Genomic DNA, 23,695 nt, shown 5'->3' with positions numbered 1-23,695 from the left:
ATGGTTCTCTTGAGCAAAATCCAGTCCTTCGATACTCTAAAATTCATTTGGTAAGAAAGCCTATACTTAGAATAAGTAAAAGGGCATGGATGGGTGTGTGGGACACCCAGGCTTCCATTCCTATTGCACACCCAAAATCATTTGACTGTGGACAACCCACAGCTGAGTGCCTTCACATATTTTTCTCATTGGCTGTTCCTGAGAACCTCCTAAGATCGGTGTTGGTATCTCCATTTTGGAGATGATGAAGCCCAGTGGCAGATAGGACCATCAGATTCTGACACTGATGTTCTTTTCACAGGAGCTATGTTTACTCTAAATTCAATTTACATGTGCAAGTCAGCAACCACACAGCATTCTCTCATCAAAGTCAATTTCCTTTATGTTCTCAGTTTGCCTCTATGTTATCCCAATGGTGACTGGAAAGCACGGTGTTCAAAGTGCAGCCACTGATGCTGGGTTGGCTGAATCTAACTGATGACTTCATCAATTTATGTTTCTATAATTGTAGCAAATTATATAACTTGTCTAAATTTCTGTTTCCTCATCCGCAAGATGAGTATAATAGAATTTTTGCATTAACATATGTAGAGCAGTTAGGAAAAATTGCTGAAAGGTGCTGGTGTATAGTAAGTACTCATTAAATATTAATCATTATTAACATGTTTATACAGGTTTACATAAAATATTTATGTGAGATATTACATACAGTATAGTATGAGGAAAAGTCAGTATAGCTAGTTCAAAATGTTTTAAATAAAATCGAGGTTCATTTTGCTTTCTTTATAATGGCTATCATTATTTGTGCCAGGGATTTTATTTTTTTTAAAGATTTTATTTATTTATTTGACGGAGATAGAGAGAGCTAGAGAGCATGGCGCTGGGGGGGTGGGTGGTAGGGGCTGGGGGATGGCAGAGGAAGAAAGAGAAACAGGCTCCCTGCTGGGCAGGCAGCCTGATGCAGGGCTCAATCCCAGGATCCTGAGATCATGACCTGAGCTGAAGGCAGATGCTTAACTGACTGAGCCACCCAGGCGCCCCTTTGCCAGGGATTTTACATGCATGAGCCCAATTCTATCCACCACTCACCAGTCCTACTGAGATAGTTACTCCTATCACAGTTTACAAAAGACCTAGAGATATAAAGATTTGGGTGGGGCAGAATTAGAATGCAGACTGTCAGACTCCAAGACACAATACTTATTACATAACATGGTTATGTTCTTCTCTTTGGGAGTATCAACATCATCAAGAAAGGAAAGGGACTTTTTCATTTGTATACCCCATATTACCCAGCAGAGGCCTAGAATGGAGTATGTGTCAAAAATGCTTGCTGCCTGATTGAATTCTGACGATCAGTTCTTATCTTCCATTATGCATATTTATATCTACAATTCTAGAATTTCTAGAGTCTATCAAAAACCCACGTTTCATTTCACTGATTTAAAAAAAAAAATCTTTTGGGAAAATGTGGCCATTGTGTGTGCCATAAATATTGTGGAAAATGTCTAGGATGGTTATGAAACATATTTCCTGACACCAGTACTGGAATAATTTCCCTGGAACTTCCAAAGAAGAAACATGACTTCCAATAATCTTACCCTTAAGAGTAAAAATATCCAATTAAACAAAAGTATTGGTGACGGCAGTTTCTAAAATGGCATCGATAGGCATATCCATCCACCTGTTCGCCACAGTACCCTTGCTAATTCCAGTCAAACATTCCTAATAAAAGGTAAGCTTTGGGTCCCAAACCAAGTACATGAAAGCCTTTTAGAAAATACAGTCATACTTGTGGGCTATGAGTGAAAACTGCAAGTTTGATTGGGGACTTTCTGAAGGCCTAAAATTATTTAAGGCCCTCATCTGTTCTTATCTAAGAGGAGAATACTTATGTGGTTGTGGAGACAGAGCATTGATAACTATCAGTTACAAACTATACAGTGCCTTCCAAAGTCCAGGGGTTGTGCTAATTGTGTTACACAAATTATCTCCTATCTGTAAACAACTTGCAACCTAAGTATTACTACTGCTAGTTTACAGATGAGGAAACAGATATTCAGAGGGATTAACTTAAGGGCAAAGAATTAATAAGCAGCAAGGTTAGCAGGTGAGCTCAGGTTTCTATGATGTAAAGCATCTTATTGAGAAGTTTTAGGCTTTCTCCATGTATTTCAATCAACTAGAAGACTCTAAGGAGATAATATCAACGAGGGTTCTCCTGGGTTTGGTGGAAATTTTTAGATAGGATGGAATTAACTCTTTTCTCAGGGAAACTTCTCTTAGCGTCTTTCTAAATTATGACCTCTTACTAATATTACCACATATTAAATTGGATTTTACATTAGAATAATCAAAAAGATTTTGAACTACAGGAGCAATAAACAATCTGACCAATGAGATTGAACAGAGTCCAGAAGTAGATATGATTTCAAGATGTAGAATGATGAATCAATGATAAATAATCAATCAATGATAAATCAATCAACGATAGATCTTGAAATCTTATTTTGCCAAATGATAAAAAAATGTATTATTAGTTAAATATGTAACTGCCAGCTGAGGTGGGGGGAGAATCTTGATTACTCTTTACACAAAAATGAACTTCCAATGCACCAAAGATGTCAATATTTTTTTTAAAAAATTGGTGAAAAGTACAAGCATGAGGGTTTTTTTTTTAAATTTCTGGAATGAAAAACACATTTTTGGCATGATATAAATGCCTGAAGTCATTAATAGTAGTGATATTTTAAATGAAAAATGCTATAGAGTTTTTTTTTAATTATCAAAACAAAATTAAGACAAATAAGGAAATGAGAAATATTATCTGCAGCAAATTTGTAAGGTTAGAGCCTAATGTTACTAGTTTACAAGTTTTAGGACAGAGAAATTTTTTATAATTTTTATAATTTTTAGGACCGAGAAAAACAGTTTGAAATGAGCAAGGATAGCACATACACACAGAAACAGAAAATATCCAACAAACATATGAAAAACACACTTCATCTCACTCAAAATGAAAGGATCTGAAATCAAAAGAAGGTGTCTTTTAGATGTTATATTGGTGAAAATTAAAATGTTTCAGTTGGCAAAAGTCTGAGGAAGTGGGCTTATAGACCACAGGTAGGGTCTATAAGGGTCTTGCATTTTGCATTTTATAAGGTCTTTATTTTATAAGACCTTTATAAGGTCTTGCATTTTATAAGGTAGGGTCTTGCATTTTGGAGTACCGTATGTCCGTCTCAGTGACAATATACAATCTGTTTAACCCTGTGCTCTAGCAATACTAGACCTTTTGTTCCCATGACATACATATTTAAAAATTAATTAAAAAACCTATAGGATTTGGAAGATATACATCTGCATATTTATAGATTGGTGTTTCAAATAAGATGTCTTTTGATGAAGTTTCCCAGCTTAAAAGGAAGCCTAACATATTTAAAAGTTTAAAAACCCATGGAATAGATTATAATAATTCCTCCAAAATGTGAAGTCCTTGGATCTAAATTTCTGAGCTTTGTGAATGGAGGAAATGGGTTTGATAGAAAATTAAAGAGCTGAGGTCAGGATTTTGAGGTTTAACCTTTAAGATCACAACTTTTTTTTTTTTTTTTTTTTGGAAAGATGTAGTTCCTTCCTTTCTGAACCCATAAGAACTGTCTATAAAAAATGTGTCTTCAGCATGCCTGAAATTCCATATACCCACCTTCTCTCTCTTTCCTTCCCCTCACTTCCCTCCCATGGTCATTGGCCCATATCCACACCCAGGCCCACATCCACCCTTACAAGGTTACTTACTTCCTCCAGTCTCCACCGGTTAAAGAGTTTATTGTAATGTCCTGGGTGGCCTACAAATCTGTAAAAAGCCATTTTAACTCATTAGCATTTATGTGGGATTGACTGAAGAACATCTACTAATGCATGGGTTGGTAGACATAAATGTTTACTGGTGCATCTTGTCCCCAGACTGTAGACTTTCGCCATGCTGACACATCAAAGTACCTGACTTAAAAGGAAAAAGTGGTGTATGAATTCAATTCTCACCCCCAATGGGGTGAGAAAGTCCAGACAAAACAACCGAAGGAAATTTTCCACTTTCACCTGTAGATCTTTAATGTTTTGTTGACCTAGCTAATGAATATTAATGTAATGTACTGAGTTGTTTAGTTTAAAATGGTTCTAGTTTTAGTATGTTTCCATGGCATTGGCTGGAGCATTAAGCATAGTTTATTTAATATGCTTCCATTGTGCAGGAAACGTAGGAAAAAATGTTGACGTGATAGTTAGGAGAAGTTTCCACACTAAGGAACTATATCCTAGGGTTGTACAAAAATCATTTCCTATTTAACAAAATCATTACTCATGATCAGATAATCATAATCCAACCAAAGTACGGCACACACGCTTTGTTTCTGTATGCCTACTTTAATTGGTAGTGGCACCTCAGAGCCCTGGACTTAGAAGTCTTTTGATGGAAAACACATGGGAAGGCTGAGTAGCAGTTTTCGAAGGCCGGGGACAAGGATTCACCACCTCTATTAACAAATTGGCAATGGAACTGTTGGCAGTCTTTTTCACTCTACAAAGATGATGTCCATAAAGTTGACTTACCTCCCCAGAAAGAAAGCAATATAGAAGATAGAACTATTTAAATTAACAAACTGGAAGAGGAACATCTTCAAAGCAAAGCTGTTTTCCCATTCAGATTCTGTTCGAGGATATTCTAAAAGGAAAACAGGGTGTGTTTACATAAAGGAGGTGAATAACAAGAAATATGGAGAGAGAATCAGAAGCCCCACATTTCACTTCTGGTTCAGCCATTTACTAGTTCCATGAGGCACTCAGTGTCTCTGAATTCTAGGGTCTGCATCTGCAAAACGTGAATGAGAGTGTATGCTGTGCACACATAGTTGATAAAAGGATCCAATGATACAATCTTCACACTTCCCCCACAACTACAAAAATAGGATGCCTGTTATTAATAATATCTAAAGATTTTCAGGATTCTGTCTGCTGTTGTCATTTGGAAGTAGCCATGTACATTGGATCAGTCCTGCGCTCAAACTGCCTATGCTTCAATAAGGAACGAAATTGTCCACAGAGTATTTTGAAGAATGGGTATTTTGCACAGACTCAAGTAGAATGGTAAAGAGGAAAGAAGGCTACCTTAGTCATAGAAGCTGGGCTCCTATCTCAACTTTATACCTAATTTTCTGGTAATCTCAAGTACATCTCTCTACATTTTTTGGCTAACAGTTTTAACATTTATGAAACAAAGAGTTTAGATGAGGTGATTTCAAGAACTTGTCTACTCTCACATCTCATGTTTCTATGACCCCCCCGTTTTTTTTTTTTTTTTTAAAGATTGTATTTATTTGACAGACAGAGATCACAAGTAGGCAGAGAAGCAGGCAGAGAGAGGAGGAAGCAGGCTCCCTGCTGAGCAGAGAGCCCGAGGCGGGGCTCCATCCCAGGACCCTGAGATCATGACCTGAGCTGAAGGCAGAGGCTTTCACCCACTGAGCCACCCAGGTGTCCCTGTTTCTATGACTCTTAAAACAAAATGATGCAAGGGACTGAATTAAGATGGCAGTGTAGACTGCAGTCTCTGCTCCCGCCCAGTATCCAAATGATGATAGAGGATCTCTATGCACAGCTAATGTATATTTTCATATAATTAAAGAATTCAAGGAAGAAAACAGATTGGATCTGATTTAAGGAAAAGGTTGCCCAAAATGGGTGCATGATCCAGTAATAGAATAGGAACAGGTCCTGGAGGATTCCAAGCCCAACTACAATATGTGACAGAAGTGACAGGGGTCTGTGGGCATCCCCAAGGCTGACTTGGGTGGGCACTCAGGAGAGCAGCCAGGAGAACCCACATATCCTCAGGGTTTTAGTGGGCTGTATTTTCACTATTGTTTTCATTCCAAACAGTTTGTGAATTTAGTACAAAACTTATCTGGAAATGAGAATATGGATTTTAAAAAAAATTCCCGTTGTGTAATTTGTTTTTGGATCTCCATTTCTGATTTTATTGCATCATGATCCACAAATGTTCCTGTGTGATTTCTGCTTTGGAGCAAAAAAGTTGTTTTCATTTATGGTCAGATTACTTGGATATGTTTTGTCTATGTATTAAGTATTTGGAAAGAATATATATACTTTGGTAAGCATACAGTTTATATATATTTAAAGAGAAGATTGTTAGTTTTTTTTGTTTTGTTTTTTTGTTTTTTGTCAGAGAGAGTGAGCACAGGCAGACAGAGTGGCAGGCAGAGGCAGTGGGAGAAGCAGGCTTCCTGCTGAGCAAGGAGCCCGATGTGGGACTCGATCCCAGGACGCTGGGATCATGACCTTAGCCGATGGCAGCTGCTTAATCAACTGAGCCACCCAGGCGTCCCAGATTGTTAGTTTTGACATCCAAATATTTTATATCGTGGCTTATATTTGAGTATGGATTTGTCAGTCCTTTCTTTTGGCCTTTCTATTATGTTTTGCTTTCTATATTTTGAAGGTTTATAAAAAGATGTATAGAAATCATGTTACACTGACCTGGCAGACTGTTGTATCTCTCTTTCCCATTTAAACAGATATAAAATTCTGGTTTGCCTAATATTAATATGGTGATATCTGACTTTATCATTACTATTTTCTTGATATATGTGCTCTTGTTCCTGAATTGACCTCTATTTGACAAAACTGAAACTTGATTGTTTGGCTTAATTTGCTTTTTGGAATCCGTGTTCATTTTTTATAGATAATTCATATTATAGATTCTTTAGTTCTTTATTATAAATAATTTGTCATTTGGACCATAAAACCAAACTGAAAAGAACATCACTTTGGGTCAAATATTATATGTTTTTTCTCACATAAAAAATGTGGTAGGATTAAAACTTTAATTTTTTTTGTGACTTTCAAAAATAAAATATTTGGCTAAAAATAAGTCAAGAAACATAAAGTTTATAAGTTTCTTTAAATAAAAAAATGTGTTACCTCTACCAGGAAGTAAAACCTAATTTCTAATTTGAAGCACAAATTTGCACAGTCTAAAATTACACAGAATACAATGCCATACATATTTATTATATATATGGATTTATTATATATATGGCTGCCTATAATTGGAGTGCCTTTGATGGCTGAGCAGATTGATACTCAAGTGGGGTACCTGGGCAGACTCACCAGGCACTACATTTTACTATGGTGAAGTCAGAATGCTGGGTTGTGGCTCCAGAATTCCCTTTCACCGGGACTTGAGGACCAGTAGGGTGAGGATGGAATTGCAAACACAAGCTACGTTCAATTCAGTGCCAAGCAGATGGCAGTTCCAATGTGCAGTGTATGTATTCATATACTTATTGTGTTTGTATGTATTCATATTGAATATTTATTATGTATGTATTTATAAATATTCAAATAGTAAACATATATTTATGTCTATATACACATTATTTTAAACAAAATATTATTTTTGTTAATTTAAATTAGTATAGACCATTCATTATTAATTAATAGTTATGAATCCATAGGTACTATGTCATGAGTTATACATGGAAAGTGCAAACTTTGGTGCTCCTGGTACTTAACACAAATAACTTCTAGGGGTGCCTGGGTGGCTCAGTGGGTTAAAGCCTCTGCCTTCAGCTCAGGTCATGATCTCAGGGTCCTGGGATCGAGTCCCACATCGGGTTCTCTGCTCAGCAGGGAGCCTGCCTTCCTCCACCCACCCCCTCTGCCTTGTCTTTCTGCCTTCTTGTGATCTCTGCCTGTCAAATAAATAAATAAATCTTTAAAAAAAAAATAACTTCTGGTGGGCGCCTGGGTGGCTCAGTGGGTTAAGCCACTGCCTTCGGCTCAGGTCATGATCTCAGGGTCCTGGGATCGAGTCCCGCATCGGGCTCTCTGCTCAGCAGGGAGCCTGCTTCTCTCTCTCTCTGCCTACTTGTGGTCTCTGTCAAATAAATAAATAAAATCTTTAAAAAAAAATAACTTCTGTTTCCCATTATTATGATCCTCCAAATAATTTCCTCAGATTTGCTTCCATCCTCGGCATAAAATACTTTAAAAGCAAATGAATATAGAGAACCAGAGCTAGAGGAAAGCTTTCAGACAATCTAAAGTGCTTCATTATCTAGCGGAAGAAACTGCAGCTCAGAGGGTTTAAGAACAATGCAACAGATCATTCCCACTTTCTGAACACTTGTCATATGTCAGACAGCCAATCCTCAGCAGTGGTGAAACAGGAAATGCTATCATTCTCATTTTATCAATAACAAAATCTGAGACTCAAAAAAACAAAAACAGAGGGAGAACCAAAGGAAGAGAAGCAGTGGAAGGAAAAGGAGGAAGGAAACAAAGAATGGAGAGAGAACACTTGCTCACAGTCACAGAATTTCCAAGGGATATGACCACTTATTTCCAGAGCCCGACTTAGGGCCCAGTTCTTCCCTCTACAAACTTTGGTGCTCCAGCAAATGCATTATAGGGGGAAGCAATTGTGGAATGATATAGTTATTCCACCATAATTAAGTGAACTCTGCCACACCGGGGTTTAAATTCTACTTATTCAACTTAATTATCTTGATTTTCAAATTCTCACAATAGGGACCCTACTGTCGTAAAATTGGGAAGTCAATAAAACAAAATCAATGCAGAGTGTCCAGCATAGTGCCTGGGATCTGGTGAGTTTTCAAACAATAAAAGATCACTGCTCAAATAGCTCTGTAATCAAAATTTTGTTCACAAACCAAGGGACCCAAAACCAAGTTTGAGGATGGAGAAAAGGCATTTTCAGACACATAAGGTCTCAAGAAATTTCCTTTCCAGGCAGCAAAGTAAGGAATTAAGCCAAGACAAAAGAACACCAATGGATCCAAAGAGTGATACCCTACTGAGAGAAATAAAGGTAAAAGGATTTCCTAGAGGACGGGAGAGAGGAAGCATAGATGCAACCAACCACAATAAGGGTGGGCCCTCGAGAGTGGAGGAGACAGTAGGTTCGGGATGGGAACTCTAAGAAGAAAATAAAATGAGTAGCCTACCTGATGGTTTTGTATGTATTTATAGATTATTCAGAGTTGAAGCAGAAAATTTGAGATAAATTAAGAAAGTATGGAGAAAATTAAAGAAAAATGTGCTATTATTAGCTTCATGAAATTATAAAGATTGTATAAGAAAGGAAACATCATAGCATATACCACACCTTACATAAAAAAAAATAGTTATATAGAAACAATGATGTAAACACCAATTATTAATTTGACTAAAAATTCAAATCTGTTGAATATAGCTACTTTGGAAGGAGGAGAGGTAGTGTGTGTATAACAGGTGGTAGATGAGGAAGTGTACAGGGATAGAACGCTGTAGGAACTGCTAAGACCTAAGGTCTTGTCATTTATAAGGGAAAGGCAATAGCTTCCCAAACCTGAAAAATCCAAGAACGTCAAAGAAATATGTTATTTAGAAATAGGGTTGGAAATAACAAAAGAAATTCCTAAAATAAAAGAAAAAGTAGTCTCTCAGGAAATGGAAAATAAGAATAGGTAATGTGGCAGAGTACTGGTTTTAATTATAAATTTTTTAAAAAATATTTTATTTATTTATTTGAGAGAGAGAGAGCAAGCGAGCACACAAATGGGAGGGGCAAGAGGGGAGAGTGCAGATTTCAAGCAGACTCCGAGCTGAACATGGAACCTGAGTTGGGGCTTGACCCCACAGCTCTGAGGTCATGACTTGAGCTGAAACTAAGAGTGGGATGCATAACTGACTGCGCCACTCAGGCACCCCTTAATTATAAATTTCTCAATACTACTTTGCCTTTTAAATTTCATTTATGTAGTATAATATTTTGGTAAAAATAAAAATTTAGGGAAAACCCCAATGAACTGAAAAGTTAGAAAGAGAAAAGCACTCCCACCTAGGGAGAGTTCCTCTCTATAGTTAAGCAATTTGCTCCAACTTCCCATGTATGTCTTTCAATCTGAGTGACAATGTACATAACTGAAGTTGACATTAAAAATGCAAGAGTACATAAAAAACTACAGACTGATATGCCCATATGTTATTCTTTTACTAAGGAGCTAAGTAAAAACGAAGGACTTACCTAAGTTGGTGAGAAGGTAAGCAATTTTTTCATAAGCCTGTAATAAGAGAACAGTGAATGTTATTCTTTCCCTCTAGAAAAGGCTATTGACACTATTCAAGGAAACATTTAAAGTGTATTCTATTAAGTGGCTACATTTTTAATTAAGCGAGCATGTTTTAAAACTTACTATGTGGTGCTTTACATATATACACAAACTAAATGTACATAATATAAACATGTTATAAATATGTGTAGATACACAGACACACTTGATTTCTGTAAGAGTAAGTCTTTTGCAGTAGCTGTCTTTATTTCCATTCTACAGGTCAAGGAAATGGGACTTTAAAAAACTTAAAACTTTTTGCAGAACAAGTCAGTCAGCTAATCAGTGGCTGACATGGTGTTTGATCACTAAATTATATGTACTTTTTACTATGCTGAAAGGCTGAGTAAAAGTCTGAATTCTTTATTATTGAAAAGAAATTTTCCAAACTAAGAGGAACATAGCATGATAGCTTGCATTCCAAAAGAACAACAGTGGTTTGGTGGTTATTTAAAACAAGACTGGTTAAGTCAAATCTGTCAAATCCATAAGTCAGTCACAGGCCAGATAGTTTTATGGTGGTTTAATTTTTAAAGATTTTATTTATTTACTTGACAGAGAGAAATACAGAGAGAGGGAACACAAGCAGGGGGAGAAGCAGGCTTCCCACTGGGCAGGGAGCCCAATGAGGGGCTCGATCCCAGGACCCTGGGATCATAACCTGAGCCGAAGGTAGATGCTTAATGACTGAGCCACTCAGGCACCCCTACGGTGATATTTTTCACATTCTGCCTCATTTTTCCCCTCCCCTACTACTCAATCAACCACTCATACAGACTTAAGGAAAGGAAACGTATCTCACAAAATTCCAAGTACACCTAGATGGGAAAACAAATTTATTATAGACAGAAGGATAGTATGTGTTTGTGGGTATATGTGTGTGTATGTAACTATAACTAACCCCACAATTCAACAAATTATTCTTTATATTATAAATTCCAGTAACTCTGCCTGTTGGCATACAAAATTAAAAGGTAGGTGTCTGGACACTCTAAAAGTTGTTCATCTTCTTTCAGTAGAACTATCGTGATTATTCATCTTAGCCATGATTTAACCCTACCTCTTCCTCTAAAGCGTTACCTTGAGACAGAAAGGTTATGTTGAGGATAAATATTTCATTCTACCTCTTATGCAGTTCTGTTGTTGCTATTGTTTTTATTTTTAACTATATGCATAAACTGCCCTTTTCAAATTTCTGAACAAGATTACTTTGAATTCATGAGCACCAAAATTGTCTTTACTGTAACATGTTCTTTTCCATGCCCTATTTATTAAGTAAGATGATTACACAAGGGTGTCCAAAGAGTATAATAAGGTAGATTTAAAAAATCAACAAATAGTACTTGAGTAATATTATAATTCCAGCACCAAACTGAGTGCTCTCATGGAGAATGAAAAAAAAGTTTTACTTAAATAACTGCCATTTCAAGTATCTGGCCGGTATTAAGCAGTGCTTTATATATACTATTATTTAATTTAGTCCTTACAACAATTTTATCACAAAGGTATAATGATCCCCATTTTACAGAACAGGAAACCCTTGCTTAGAACATCAGGTACCTTGCCTAAGTTAATGCTACTAAATGTGTAGCGAAGTCGAGATTTGCTATGTGGGTCTCTTGTACCATTTATGCTATGCTTTGTCACAGAAACATTTAAGATTTCTGTCTTAATTCTTAGCACATAGAAACTGTCTGCAAGTCTGGGACGGAAATATCTACAGCTGATGCACCAATGGATTACAATATCCTTTGGAAGAATGTTCTAAATCACACACACACAAAATGCTGTATCACCCCTGGAAATAGTGCTCTTGGGAAACATTCTGGGGGACTTGAGAATCTGCATCATCTAAGGCCCAGAAGCTAGCTAACTGGCACCACCATGATGAGCTACAAAGTCAACCCATGAAGACTGACTTGTTAACTCCGAAACCAAAGCACGCTGCAAGAAACCATAATTTAGATATATCCACTGTATGGTGTATGACAGAAATCATGGGCTGTGTGTGTGTAAAAGGGGGGAAATGGATATACATTGCGGGAGGAGGAGATGTGAGGAGGGGTTCAGGGACAGTTGTGGTCACTACACTATGTATGTACATTAGATAGATAGATCTCATGTTGGGGAACCTATACTTTTAAACATCATTCACTAGTGCATTCAGTAAGCTGAAATTCTTAGTCATATATATTAATTATATAAAAATATTTATTTGGACTTTCAAATGGGCCACGTAGAGAGAGAACAGGTAGTTTCTCCTTTAACTGAACTTAAATCCCAGGGCTTGGAGACAAATGGAGAGAAAACAATTGGAGACAAACAATTATGTAACTAGTCAGGAAAGGGAAAATATAGCAGGCTGTGGGCCTAGAGAAGAGTGGTGGGCACGAGTATTTATTTTATAGTGTGATCAGAAAAGCCTCTCTGAGAGGGTAGCATTTGAGCATAGAGCTCATGCATGAAGTGAGGGAGAGAGCCAGGAAGAGATCTGAGCCAAGCACCTTGGAAATGCTTGACAGTAAGTCAAATGCCATGAGACTGGTTGGGCTTGGTTGTTTCATGAAGAGCAAGGCAGTTGGAGGTTCAGGAGTGGAGGCAGTAAAAGAGTAAGCTAGTTACGAGATGAGTGAGAGAAATCTCAGAGGGGAGCAGGTTTTCAGAGCCTGGTAGTCCATGGTTAGGTCATTAAAATTCATTCTGAGCTAAGAAGTCATCATCTTCCCACTATTGCTTGGTTTGGGGGTGCTACACAGAAATCCACTGGGGAAAAATGAGAATGACAAAGGCACTGAAAGGGCAAAGTTGTTGTGAAGGGGCACGCTCGATTTAGTGCTCATCATGTCTGAGTCAGAGCCTTACAGTCCAACTTGTGCTGTAAAAATGAGCTCAAAACAGAATTTTGCAGAATCAAAGATAGACTGTTCTTTCCCAGTAATCTACTTCTCTGAATTTCTAGAAACCATGGATATAAACATGAACAAACTAAACAAATACTTGTCTAGAAAGCGAGTCTTCTTATTAAATGAGTCATTTGGCATTACCTCTTTTCCATGTTGAGATGTGTTGTCAAACCCTACGATCACCCTATTCCACAATGACCTATTTTCATTGGAACTGGGAACCCGGTATTAAGAAAGTTAGATACATTTGAGGTCTTCAGTGGTGAGGCCCATGAAAGAAACACAGGAATATATATTCTCAAATCTAGAGATGGAAATAAATCCCTAAGTGAAAGAGTTCAGAACCAACATGGAATACTTTAGGTAAATGTAGTTAGAGCTGTCCTTTCTTTTATTCTTCTCCTTCTTTTTTGTTTGTTTGTTTGTTTGTTTTAGGTTATAGTGTACAGATAGTACATGGATTTTAAAATGAGAAGAAGAATACAAAAAAGAGTTCATTCCTTATTTTAAAATTCATTTTAGTTGTAGGGAAGAGGAAGAGGGAGAGAATTTTCAAGCAAACTCCCAGCTGAGCGTAGAGTCCAGTGCCAGCTCAAGCTCACAACCCATGAGATCAAGACCTGAGCGGAAACCAAGAGTCAGACGCTTAATGGACTGAGCCTACCAGGTGTCCCATGAGTTCATTGTTTTGTTGCCAATGTTGAAGTGGTTTAATTGGCTTAATTCCAGATATTTCAAACTATAAGAATCCTTCTGTGATGTTTCAGTTTTTTCTTTAAAATTACCCAGTACAAGCTGCTGTAATCTCTTCATTAATTAATTAATGTTTGATTGTCAAGCAACAAGAATATACATTTTGGAATAACCGTATATTTTTAAATTTTATTAAAATCTTGGAGGGGCACCTAAATGGCTGAGTGGGTTAAGCCTCTGCCTTCACGTCAGGTCATGATCTCAGGGTCCTGGAATTGAGCTCCACATTGGGCTCTCTGCTCAGCAGGGAGCCTGCTCCCCCCCAGGACCCCGCCTGCTGCTCTGCCTACTTGTGATCTCTCTCTCTCTGTTAAATAAATTTAAAAAATCTAAAAACAAACAAAAAAAATATCTTCTTGGAAATATCTGACATTAACCAAGCTGTTTATGGCACCTTTAAGTAGTATAATAGCATTTTATGGGCAGCAACATTAAAGAAAAAAAAATGGGATTAGTGAAGAGTAATTCCTGGTTTCAAATTTTGGCTTTTCAAATTCTGTAGATTTTTAATTATATGTCTGATAAGAGGTGTTAAAAAATAAATTGAGGTTTTAATCTTGTTAAATTACTTGCAATTTATCTTTGAAAATGTAGTTTCTGATCTTGGCTGTGTATCAAAATTACCTCACATCTCTTAAATCAGTGATTTCCTAGTACTATGTTAGGCACTGACAGGATCAGAATCACTGGGAAAATATATATTTTTTAAAGATTTTTATTTATTTATATGATAGACCGAGAGAGATCACAAGTAGGCAGAGAGGCAGGCAGAGAGAGAGGGGGAAGCAGGCTCCCCGCTGAGCAGAGAGCCCAATGTGGGGCTCCCAGGACCCTGAGATCATGACCTGAGCTGAAGGCAGAGGCTTAAACCACTGAGCCACCCAGGTGCCCCTGGGAGAATATTTTTGAATGTTTTGTTTTATATACAGATTTCCCAGCTCCACAAGGGAAATTCTGAAGGGGACTCGGGGCTCTCTAGTTTTTCAAGTATTCCAGGTGATTTGAAGCACAGCAAGAATAGGAAACAATCTAAGTTACTTTCATGATCTATAAGATGGACTTATAATCCAATTTTCATTATTTTTACCCTTATTTTTATCCCACATTGAACATTTATTGAGGGATGCCATGATCCATTTGTTTTGAAAGCTTAAACGATGCATGTTCGTTACTTATTAGTTTGAAAATCACAAGTGCTACAAATGTGAAAGACACTGAAAAGAGAATTCCAGCTACAAAAATAATTTTGAACAATTATTCAAGAGGCTAAGCTCTTTCCAATGTGAATAATGTTCAAGATGCTAGGAAATTTAGAGAATGAAATATTTAAAATTTATTTGAAGAATATATTCTAAATGTCTTTTAAGCCTAGGCAAAGACCTGGGAACATAACAGTGAGGAGGCCCCACTGTCAGGGGCTTATACCCTAAGACTGGGAGACGAGGCATGCCTAAGCACAGTAAACAGAAGAGCATTCACAAGAAGGAGTGTTTAATTCCATCAGGGCAGTCCGATAAGGAGGGAGACTAGGCATGTCCAAGCACCTTGTGAGAAGAACAAACACAAAGAGGAGATTATTCGATTCTACATATGGGATCGAGAAAAAACTTCATGGAGCAAGTGATCCTTTATTGGAATTTCCGAAGATAAAGAAACAGCCTCCACGGAGATAAAAGGAAAGAAGGCAAATAGAGGGAGCACTGTGAACAGAGACAGGGCTATGAAAAAGCAGAATGCTGGGCAGCCAACGAGAGGGACCTCGTAGGCTGGAGGGCAGAGTGTGAGAGGGAGGGAGGGCATCCAACTTTAAACAATACAAGAAAGGAAAACTGGCTTGAAATAACGGGAGGCTTCCATGCCTTGTTAGAATTTAGAATTTATACCAGAGGCAATGGGAACCCGCTAAGCACTTTCAAGTACAAAATAAAATGATCAAATCTGTGATTTAGAAATATCCTTCTTCTTCTTTTTTTTTTTTTTAAGATTTATTTATTAGAGAGAGAGAGCAAGAGAGAGCATGAGTGGGAGAGGCAAAGGGAGAGGGAGAGACTCTCAAGCAGACTCCCCCTGAGTGTGGGGTTCAACTAGAGGCTTCATCTCAAGACCCTGAAATCATGACCTGAGCCTAAATCAAGAGTTGGGTGCTTAATCCACCAAGCCACCTAGGTGCCCCAGAAAGATCCTTCTAAGAGCAGTGTACAAGGGAGGTGAGAAAAGTTGAAAAAGACAGGAAGACTCAACAGTTAGAAGGCTACTGAAATGGTACAAGCTAGAAATGACAAGTAGCTGAACTAAGGAAGGAGAAGTGAGAATGATCAGTAGGGAATAGCTAAGAGAGATGCTACAGAAGCAAAATTCACAACAATCACTGATGTGATAAAAGAGACAAAAAAAATGAATGAATGATTTTAAATTTATGGCTGTGTACTTTAAATATTTAAAGTTCCTGATTAAAAAAAAAGGGTTTGACTAATTGAAACTATTTTGCCATGCCTATATAGATTACAGCTGAAAAGCATATTAGATTAATAGACTATTTTGACTGAGGCCAAACCCTCATTTGGAGAATACGGTTGCACAGAGATCACAAAGTCTAGCTATTAAGAAACAAAAAGCACATTTTTATGTGCTGCATATTTAGTGTTGGTCTTAACATAACAAGAGATAGCATTTGGTACTCCAGGTCAATCATTTTGGTGGTAGAATTTTTTTTAAAGAGTTAGCACTTTGATATTAATGGTTTTAATCTATGTTTATCTGATTATGACCTTAAATTAATCCTGTGGGTTCAGGTAAATCAGATGAGCTGTTTGATAATCTGTGACATGTGTTAACATCCTGGATAGGAAGGGAATACATAAATTTAGAAGGGCATTAAGGTTTTACACTGATAAAATCTGAGGAATAGGGATCGCAGCACCTCACCAGAAGCCGCCCCCTCAGCAAGCCAGCGAGCGCCGAGGCGTCGGGAAAATGGCAGACAATTTTTCACTTAATGATGCTTTATCTGGGTCTGGAAACCCAAACCCTCAAGGATGGCCTGGTCAATGGGGAAACCAGCCTGCTGGAGCAGGGGGCTACCCAGGGGCCTCCTATCCTGGTGCCTACCCTGGACAGGCCCCTCCTGGTGGCTACCCTGGACAGGCCCCTCCTGGCAGCTATCCTAGACAGGCACCTCCAGGAGCCTATCCTGGACAGGCCCCTCCTGGCAGCTATCCTGGACAGGCACCTCCAGGACCCTACCCTGGCCCAACAGCTCCTGCTTATCCTGGACCACCTGCACCAGGAGCCCACCCTGGGCAACCGAGTGGGCCTGGGGCCTACCCGCCTCCTGGACAGCCAAGTGCTCCTGGAGCCCAGCCCGCTGCTGGCGCCTTTGGCATCCCTGCTGGACCACTGACTGTACCTTATGACCTGCCCTTGCCTGGAGGAGTCATGCCTCGCATGCTGATAACAATTCTGGGCACAACGAAGCCCAATGCAAACAGATTTGCTTTAGATTTTAAGGGAGGGAATGATGTTGCTTTCCACTTTAACCCACGCTTCAGTGAGGACAACAAGAGAGTCATTGTTTGTAATACAAAGCTGGATAACATCTGGGGAAAGGAAGAAAGACAGGCGACTTTCCCATTCGAAAGTGGTAAACCATTCAAAATACAAGTGCTGGTTGAATCTGACCACTTCAAGGTTGCGGTCAATGATGCTCACTTGTTGCAGTACAATCATCGGATGAAAAATCTCCAGGAAATCAGCAAACTGGGAATTTCTGGTGACATAGATCTCACCAGTGCTTCACATGTTATGATATAATCTTAAAGGGAGATTTAAAAAAAAAATGAAATTGAATATAAACCCTTACACATTGAAACTTCATGTTTCCTGATTGAAAAATTTCACTTTTATTCATCACTGTCCTTGTAAATCTTTGATTTAATAAACATTCTAAGAGTTCAAAAAAAAATCTGAGGAATAGAACATTCTTTTCACATTTGTTGAGTTGGCTGTGTAGTTCACTTCCTTTATACTAAAATCCATTTAAAAATCTTTTCCTAAATTAGTTGCAAGAGCAAAGGAGAGGTTTTGTGGTTGATTCTACTTCCAACAATCTTTAAATCTTTATGTCAAAATTCCCAACAAGTATAAATAAATAATTAGAGAAAAGATAGTCAGTCTTACATTCTATAAGGAACAACGGATGAATTATAGGACTAGGCAGTTACATGGGCTCTTGTATTGAATTAAGTAGAGCTAGTGGGATTTTGAGGACCTCAAAAGATTATTTTTATGACAAAAATAACACTATCCTCATCTGCCTCTAGAGGTTTTATTTCTACAGTTAGGAGATTCACTCCATCTAGTTCAGCCTTCGTTATCTGTAAAAAGCAGTACTTTGGAAGAAGGAATATATTGAGCCTCTAAGTATTCAGACTTAGTGAGAGGAAGCTTGTGAGAGAGAAGACTGCGCGAATATGGGTTCACTGTGATTCTAGGAAAGGGTCAGTAACTGAGGGCGCGGGTTGGAAATGAGGCTGAGTGAGTTTAAGGGACGGGTGATTAAGAAACAACTGGAATAATATGAAATTGGAGTCTGGTACACCAAGGGAGACTCAAGCCAAATTTCAATGTTCTGAGCTATCAGTGAAAATAAAAAGAAACTTTTGATAGGGAAAATGTATGAAGGTGAAAGCTCCTATTTTATTTATTACAGGTTCTGATCATGGCAAATGCTTCAGCTTGTGTGAAAAAAAGATAGCTATTTCCCTGGGTAGGAACCAAGGATTGACTCCTGGAGCTGGAGGTTCTGTTCCCAGAGTTGTCATGCTTGCCTTCCCAAGAAAAGGTTAATTGAAACACATTGGCTTCTTCATTTCCCCTATGAAATACTTTCCACCTTCAAAAATATTAGGTCAGTTCCTAACTCACTTAAGATGTTTTTGAAGATCAGAAGGTCTTTGGAACAAATTGTCAAAACCAGGAACACAGGGTACTCTTTTGAAGACACTAATAATTGATGGTGAGGGGAATAAATAGACATGAAACCATTAACATTGATTACCTCCAATGGGTACAATTAGTTTATGATAGGAAGGGACATGAGTGGCATTTTGGGTAGAAAACAGTGACTTTTCTTAATATTTTTAACGTCTTTGTACTGTCAGTACTTTATATAATAAAAATGTATTGATTTTATAATGCAAAACTAAAAAAGATAACAATAGTAAATTTCAGAAAGAAAAAATACATATAAAAAAACAAGTAATAGACACATGAAAAAAATGTTCATCATCACTAGCCATCAGGGAGATTCAAATTAAAACCACACTGAGGTACCACCTTACACCAGTTAGAATGGCCAAAATTAGCAAGACAGGAAACAACATGTGTTGGAGAGGATGTGGAAAAAGGGGAACCCTCTGACACTGTTCGTGGGAATGCAAGTTGGTGCAGCCACTTTGGAGAACAGTGTGGAGATTCCTCAAGAAATTAAAAATAGAGCTTCCCTATGACCCTGCAATTGCACAATTGGGTATTTACCCCAAAGATACAGATGTAGTGATAAGAAGGGCCATCTGTACCCCAATGTTTATAGCAGCAATGGCCACGGTCGCCAAACAGTGGAAAGAATCACGATACCCTTCAACAGACGAATGGATAAGGAAGATGTGGTCCATATACACTATGGAGTATTATGCCTCCATCAGAAAGGATGAATATCCAACTTTTGTAGCAACATGGATGGGACTGGAAGAGATTATGCTGAGTGAAATAAGTCAAGCAGAGAGAGTCAATGATCATATGGTTTCTCTTATTTGTGGAGCATAACAAATAGTATGGAGGACAAGGGGAGATGGAGAGGAGAAGGGAGTTGAGGGAAATTGGAAGGGGAGGTGAACCTCCCTTAGTGAGAGACTCCCATAGGTGAGAGACTATGGACTCTGGAAAACAATCTGAGGGTTTTGAAGGGGCAGGGGGTGGGAGGTTGGGGGAACCAGGTGGTGGGTATTGGAGAGGGCATGGATTGCATGGAGCACTGGGTGTGGGGCAAAAAACAATGAATACTGTTATGCTGTAAAGAAACAAACAAAAAATACCTAAGTAACAACAAAATACAAAACATCCACTTTTTAAAAATAAGGAAATACCATTAAAATTAAAAAAAAAACAAGTAAGACTACTGAAAATTAGCACAGTGGTATAATTTTCACATGAACTAATTAAATATTTTAAATCTTCTTCTATTTTAGACATAAATTTGATCAAAAGACATAATACAACACCTTAGATGTGATTCTTTTTCTAAAGACAACTCTTGAGTATTTAAAAAATTATGAATGGGCAATAGGTAACAATTTTAAAAAAGAATGAAAAAATTATAAATAAATTCAGAAAGACCAAAAAAAGATCACTGGCATTTCTATAACTTGGACTGAGGATTAATAAATAAACTCTATGATTTAAAGATGAAGAGAAAGGGAAAAAATAAAATATTAGTATTTTGCAAGAAAGAGAATAGGAGAGTATAGAGACTTTTAAAGAGAAATAAAATTTTAAAATATTAAAGAGAACCAAATAGAAAAAGGTTAACATTTATTGGGCACCATTTATTTGCTAGAGGATCTCATTTAATCTTTCAACTCCCCTATGCATTAGTTTTATCACCTTCACATGAAAGATCAAAAAATTAAAACTCAAGGATGTTACAGGGTCTGGCCAGGATCCCACAGATAAAGTGCAAATCTTCGGTTTGCCTGTATCTAATGTCTACTGCTTTTTATCAGGACACCAATTTGAGCAACAGGCACCACAAAGTGATGAGAGCCTGAGCAGTATTTTTTCCCCCATTTTACTTAGAGCCTTTTGTGCTTCAACTATGATGCATTCATTCCTCACTGTGTCCTCTGTCCCCACTAGACTATAAGATCCTAGATAGTCATTTTTATGTCAACCAGCCTACTACAGATAAGAAAATGGAGTCAATTTAAGACCAGACCAGTTGATTGTGTTACCTAGAAATAAACACATCAAGTATTTAGGCTCCTTTCCTCAGAGAATGAAGCCAACCCCAATAATCTCTGTTTACGGAAAAATTGTCAAAAACAATAAGGAGGGCATGTATTGCATGGAGTGCTGGGTGTGGTGCATAAACAATGAATCTTGGAACACTGAAAAAAATTAAATTTAAAAAAAACAATTGATTTTGTTAGAAACAATATCTTTCACTATCTACCATAAGAGCATAACCATAAATATAAAAATCCACAATGTCTGTTCTGTGAATGACTCCCCCATCAATTGTGGTGTGTGTAAAATGTGGTATGTGTAATACAACACAATGTGGTGACTTTGTGTAATGTGCAACCTATAGTGCTTTCACACATGACCAGCCATGCTGTTCCATCCCATATTGTGTTTTTTCAATGTTTATCATTTACTTTAATTTATGAGTCAAGGACATAAACTCAACATATTGTGTGATTTATTTGGAGATACTGTAAACAGTAATTTCCTTCCACAAAGCAAAAAGGAATCTGAAGAAAGCAGACTCCAGTAGGAGATATTAACTGCCATCCTTGCATCAAAACTTATTTATCACAGTGACTTTTCACTTTTCTGATTATTTTAGATGGTCCTAGCCCTCTCCAGGCCAAACATGTAACATCAGTGTTCACCCACATATAGACTCAATGCACATTACTTTACATAATATAAACATCATTATTTGTCTATTGCTCACCTATCTTCAGACATTATCTCATGATGTAAATATGCCTGTACTAACACTTAATATATGTCTCATCTAGGGAGAGCTATTTAAGCTCTCCAGATTCATTTCCTTATTTACATAATAGAGAGCATACTGGCCTTGTGGCATTGTTGGAAGAATTGAAGATATTAATTAAATTAATTAAAGAGATTATTACCCTAAATGTGCTAGTCAATGCCTCCTGTCTTCAGAGAATAGGACCCTACCCATAAACCTTGCTGAAGATGTGGGCCAAGGTAGATACAATAATGCCCTCTCAGCCATAGAGTTCACAAGTCAATCAGTGTAGGTGATGTTGAACCAATCAGATGTTGGCTCTGAAAAATTAGTACATTGAAATACTGGGTGATCTCAGTTAAATAGCCTATAGAAACCAACATGATCACGTAGTTAGAACCAAAGGAGATAACAAAATCTTTGCAATACCACAGCATGAAAGAAGACAGGTCACATTAAGCAAGATAGACATTTCCTAATAGAACAGAGCAGATATGCAAACGGAAAATACTGAGGAAGGAAGGAAAGAAGGAAGGAAGGAAGGAAGGAAGGAAGGAAGGAAGGAAAGGAGGGAGGAAAGAGAAAATTGTTTAGACCCAGAGAAAGAAACATGGAGTAGCTATTTTCTATTTCAAGTGAGGCTTTGGAAGTAACAAGCCTTCAATTTCAAACAGATTTTCCTATACTTTTATAACAGATTCTCCACAGAGGTTCAGTTTTTGAACCAAAAGATGCTTTATTTGAATAAAAAGAGCATAGCCCTTTTTCCAGCACACATAGATACTCAATGAATGGAAATGTTTGCTCATCAAGATTATAAACTCAAAGGACAAGGAAGACAATACAACTGTTACTGATTTTAATTAAAAAAAAACCCATCATCCAAACCACATAGATTAATTTTTTTCTGCTAAACTGAGTTGCCATTGATGGAAACATGGGTTGGACTCATTGGTTTCCTGTAAAATACAATCCAAGCATGAAGGAAACATAGACCTCTCCCCTACCTATGCATTTTAACCTTTTGAAAACTGTAAACACTTACAAGATTCAGGGCCATAATGATTACAAAATTGATACAGACAGCAGCAGCCGATGTTGCAAACTGCCAGTGTTGTTTGATGAAATTCCACTTGAATGATGCAAACTGTTCCATGACAACCAGGCGATACACCACAACAGCAAACACTGCGGTGATCACCAAAGAAATCTACAATATGGGAGACAGGAGAAGACATCCGTATTTTGCATAATTGACAAAGCAAAAGCAATACCACAGACCAAGATATTGCCCCTTCCCCATCCCCAGTCCAAAGAGCTAAAGGAATTTGCTTTTCCAAGAAAGGATACATAAATTCAATTTTTTCCTTTAAGTTTTTTTCCTTCAGTTACATTAGAGTCAAAATACAAGTTGTAAGATACTGTTCAAATTTCCACTTTCAAGTGGAATGCTTAGTTTTAATTAATCAGGACAACTCATATAATTTCCATTTTATTTTAGATGGTTTTTGTTTCTTTCAAAGAGTGTTTTATTTAAAGATATTCCCAAACTCTCTTTGTAATCACTCCTTGACTTGCTGTGATTTTAATTTTGTTTAATGGTATGTATTAAATGTACTGAACTGGATATGGTTTGACCCTGAGGCTCACAAAATGAATTGGTATCTTAGAATTTCCTTCTAAATATAAGATCCCAGAACATTCTGATATTTATGGTTGTACTTTACCATGAAGAATATTCCTGAGATAGAGACAAGAAGACGAGTGATTTTGTCTGAGGAAGGCTGATGTGGCTCAGGTTTTCCACTGATGGGATTCACTCTCTCCATCTTGTAATACTTGGCTTCAAATTGGGGACGAAGTGTTTCCTATAAGAGAAACTAAAGTTACTACCTATCAAAGTCATAAATTAAAAAGGTACATATATCCAATAGCTGGAACAAAATCCCTGCATTTTGACCGACTTTTATAGTAAGTCTTGGAAAAGAAGTAACTTTTAAAAAATAAAATGAAAATTATTTTCCAAATAAACCCTAAACTATAGTTTATTAACACAATTTTCCACTAATGTAATTTTAGGAAAC

At 37.4% G+C, this 23,695-nt stretch overlaps 2 protein-coding genes across 5 annotated transcripts in view; one reads left to right on the top strand and one right to left on the bottom strand.

Annotated features, from left to right (window-relative positions):
* ANO3 (anoctamin 3) overlaps positions 1 to 23,695 on the bottom strand; it is a 411,475-nt gene that overhangs the window by 18,470 nt on the left and 369,310 nt on the right. For all 3 annotated transcript variants that reach the window (XM_032359616.1, XM_032359617.1, XM_032359618.1), the window contains 5 exons: positions 23,339 to 23,479; positions 22,657 to 22,821; positions 10,109 to 10,145; positions 4,612 to 4,723; positions 3,799 to 3,856 (listed from right to left, as the gene is read on the bottom strand). In XM_032359616.1, coding sequence (XP_032215507.1) covers positions 3,799 to 3,856; positions 4,612 to 4,723; positions 10,109 to 10,145; positions 22,657 to 22,821; positions 23,339 to 23,479 — 513 coding nt within the window. The remainder of the gene's footprint in view (positions 1 to 3,798; positions 3,857 to 4,611; positions 4,724 to 10,108; positions 10,146 to 22,656; positions 22,822 to 23,338; positions 23,480 to 23,695) is intronic.
* LOC116599650 (galectin-3-like) lies at positions 16,761 to 17,810 on the top strand. Of its 2 annotated transcripts, XM_032359623.1 has the most exons (2): positions 16,761 to 16,976; positions 17,031 to 17,810. In XM_032359623.1, the coding sequence occupies exons 1-2, from the start codon at positions 16,823 to 16,825 to the stop codon at positions 17,657 to 17,659; spliced, it is 783 nt and encodes a 260-aa protein (XP_032215514.1). In that variant the 5' UTR covers positions 16,761 to 16,822; the 3' UTR covers positions 17,660 to 17,810. The 2 variants fall into 2 exon arrangements, with proteins under 2 accessions (XP_032215514.1, XP_032215513.1); XM_032359622.1 differs by having other exon boundaries at positions 16,761 to 17,810.

Source organism: Mustela erminea, chromosome 9, assembly GCF_009829155.1.
Source record: "Mustela erminea isolate mMusErm1 chromosome 9, mMusErm1.Pri, whole genome shotgun sequence".
In the NCBI taxonomy this organism is placed as follows: Eukaryota; Metazoa; Chordata; class Mammalia; order Carnivora; family Mustelidae; genus Mustela; species Mustela erminea.
Note: the sequence above shows the minus strand (reverse complement) of the source record. Positions and strands in the feature narration are given on the sequence as shown.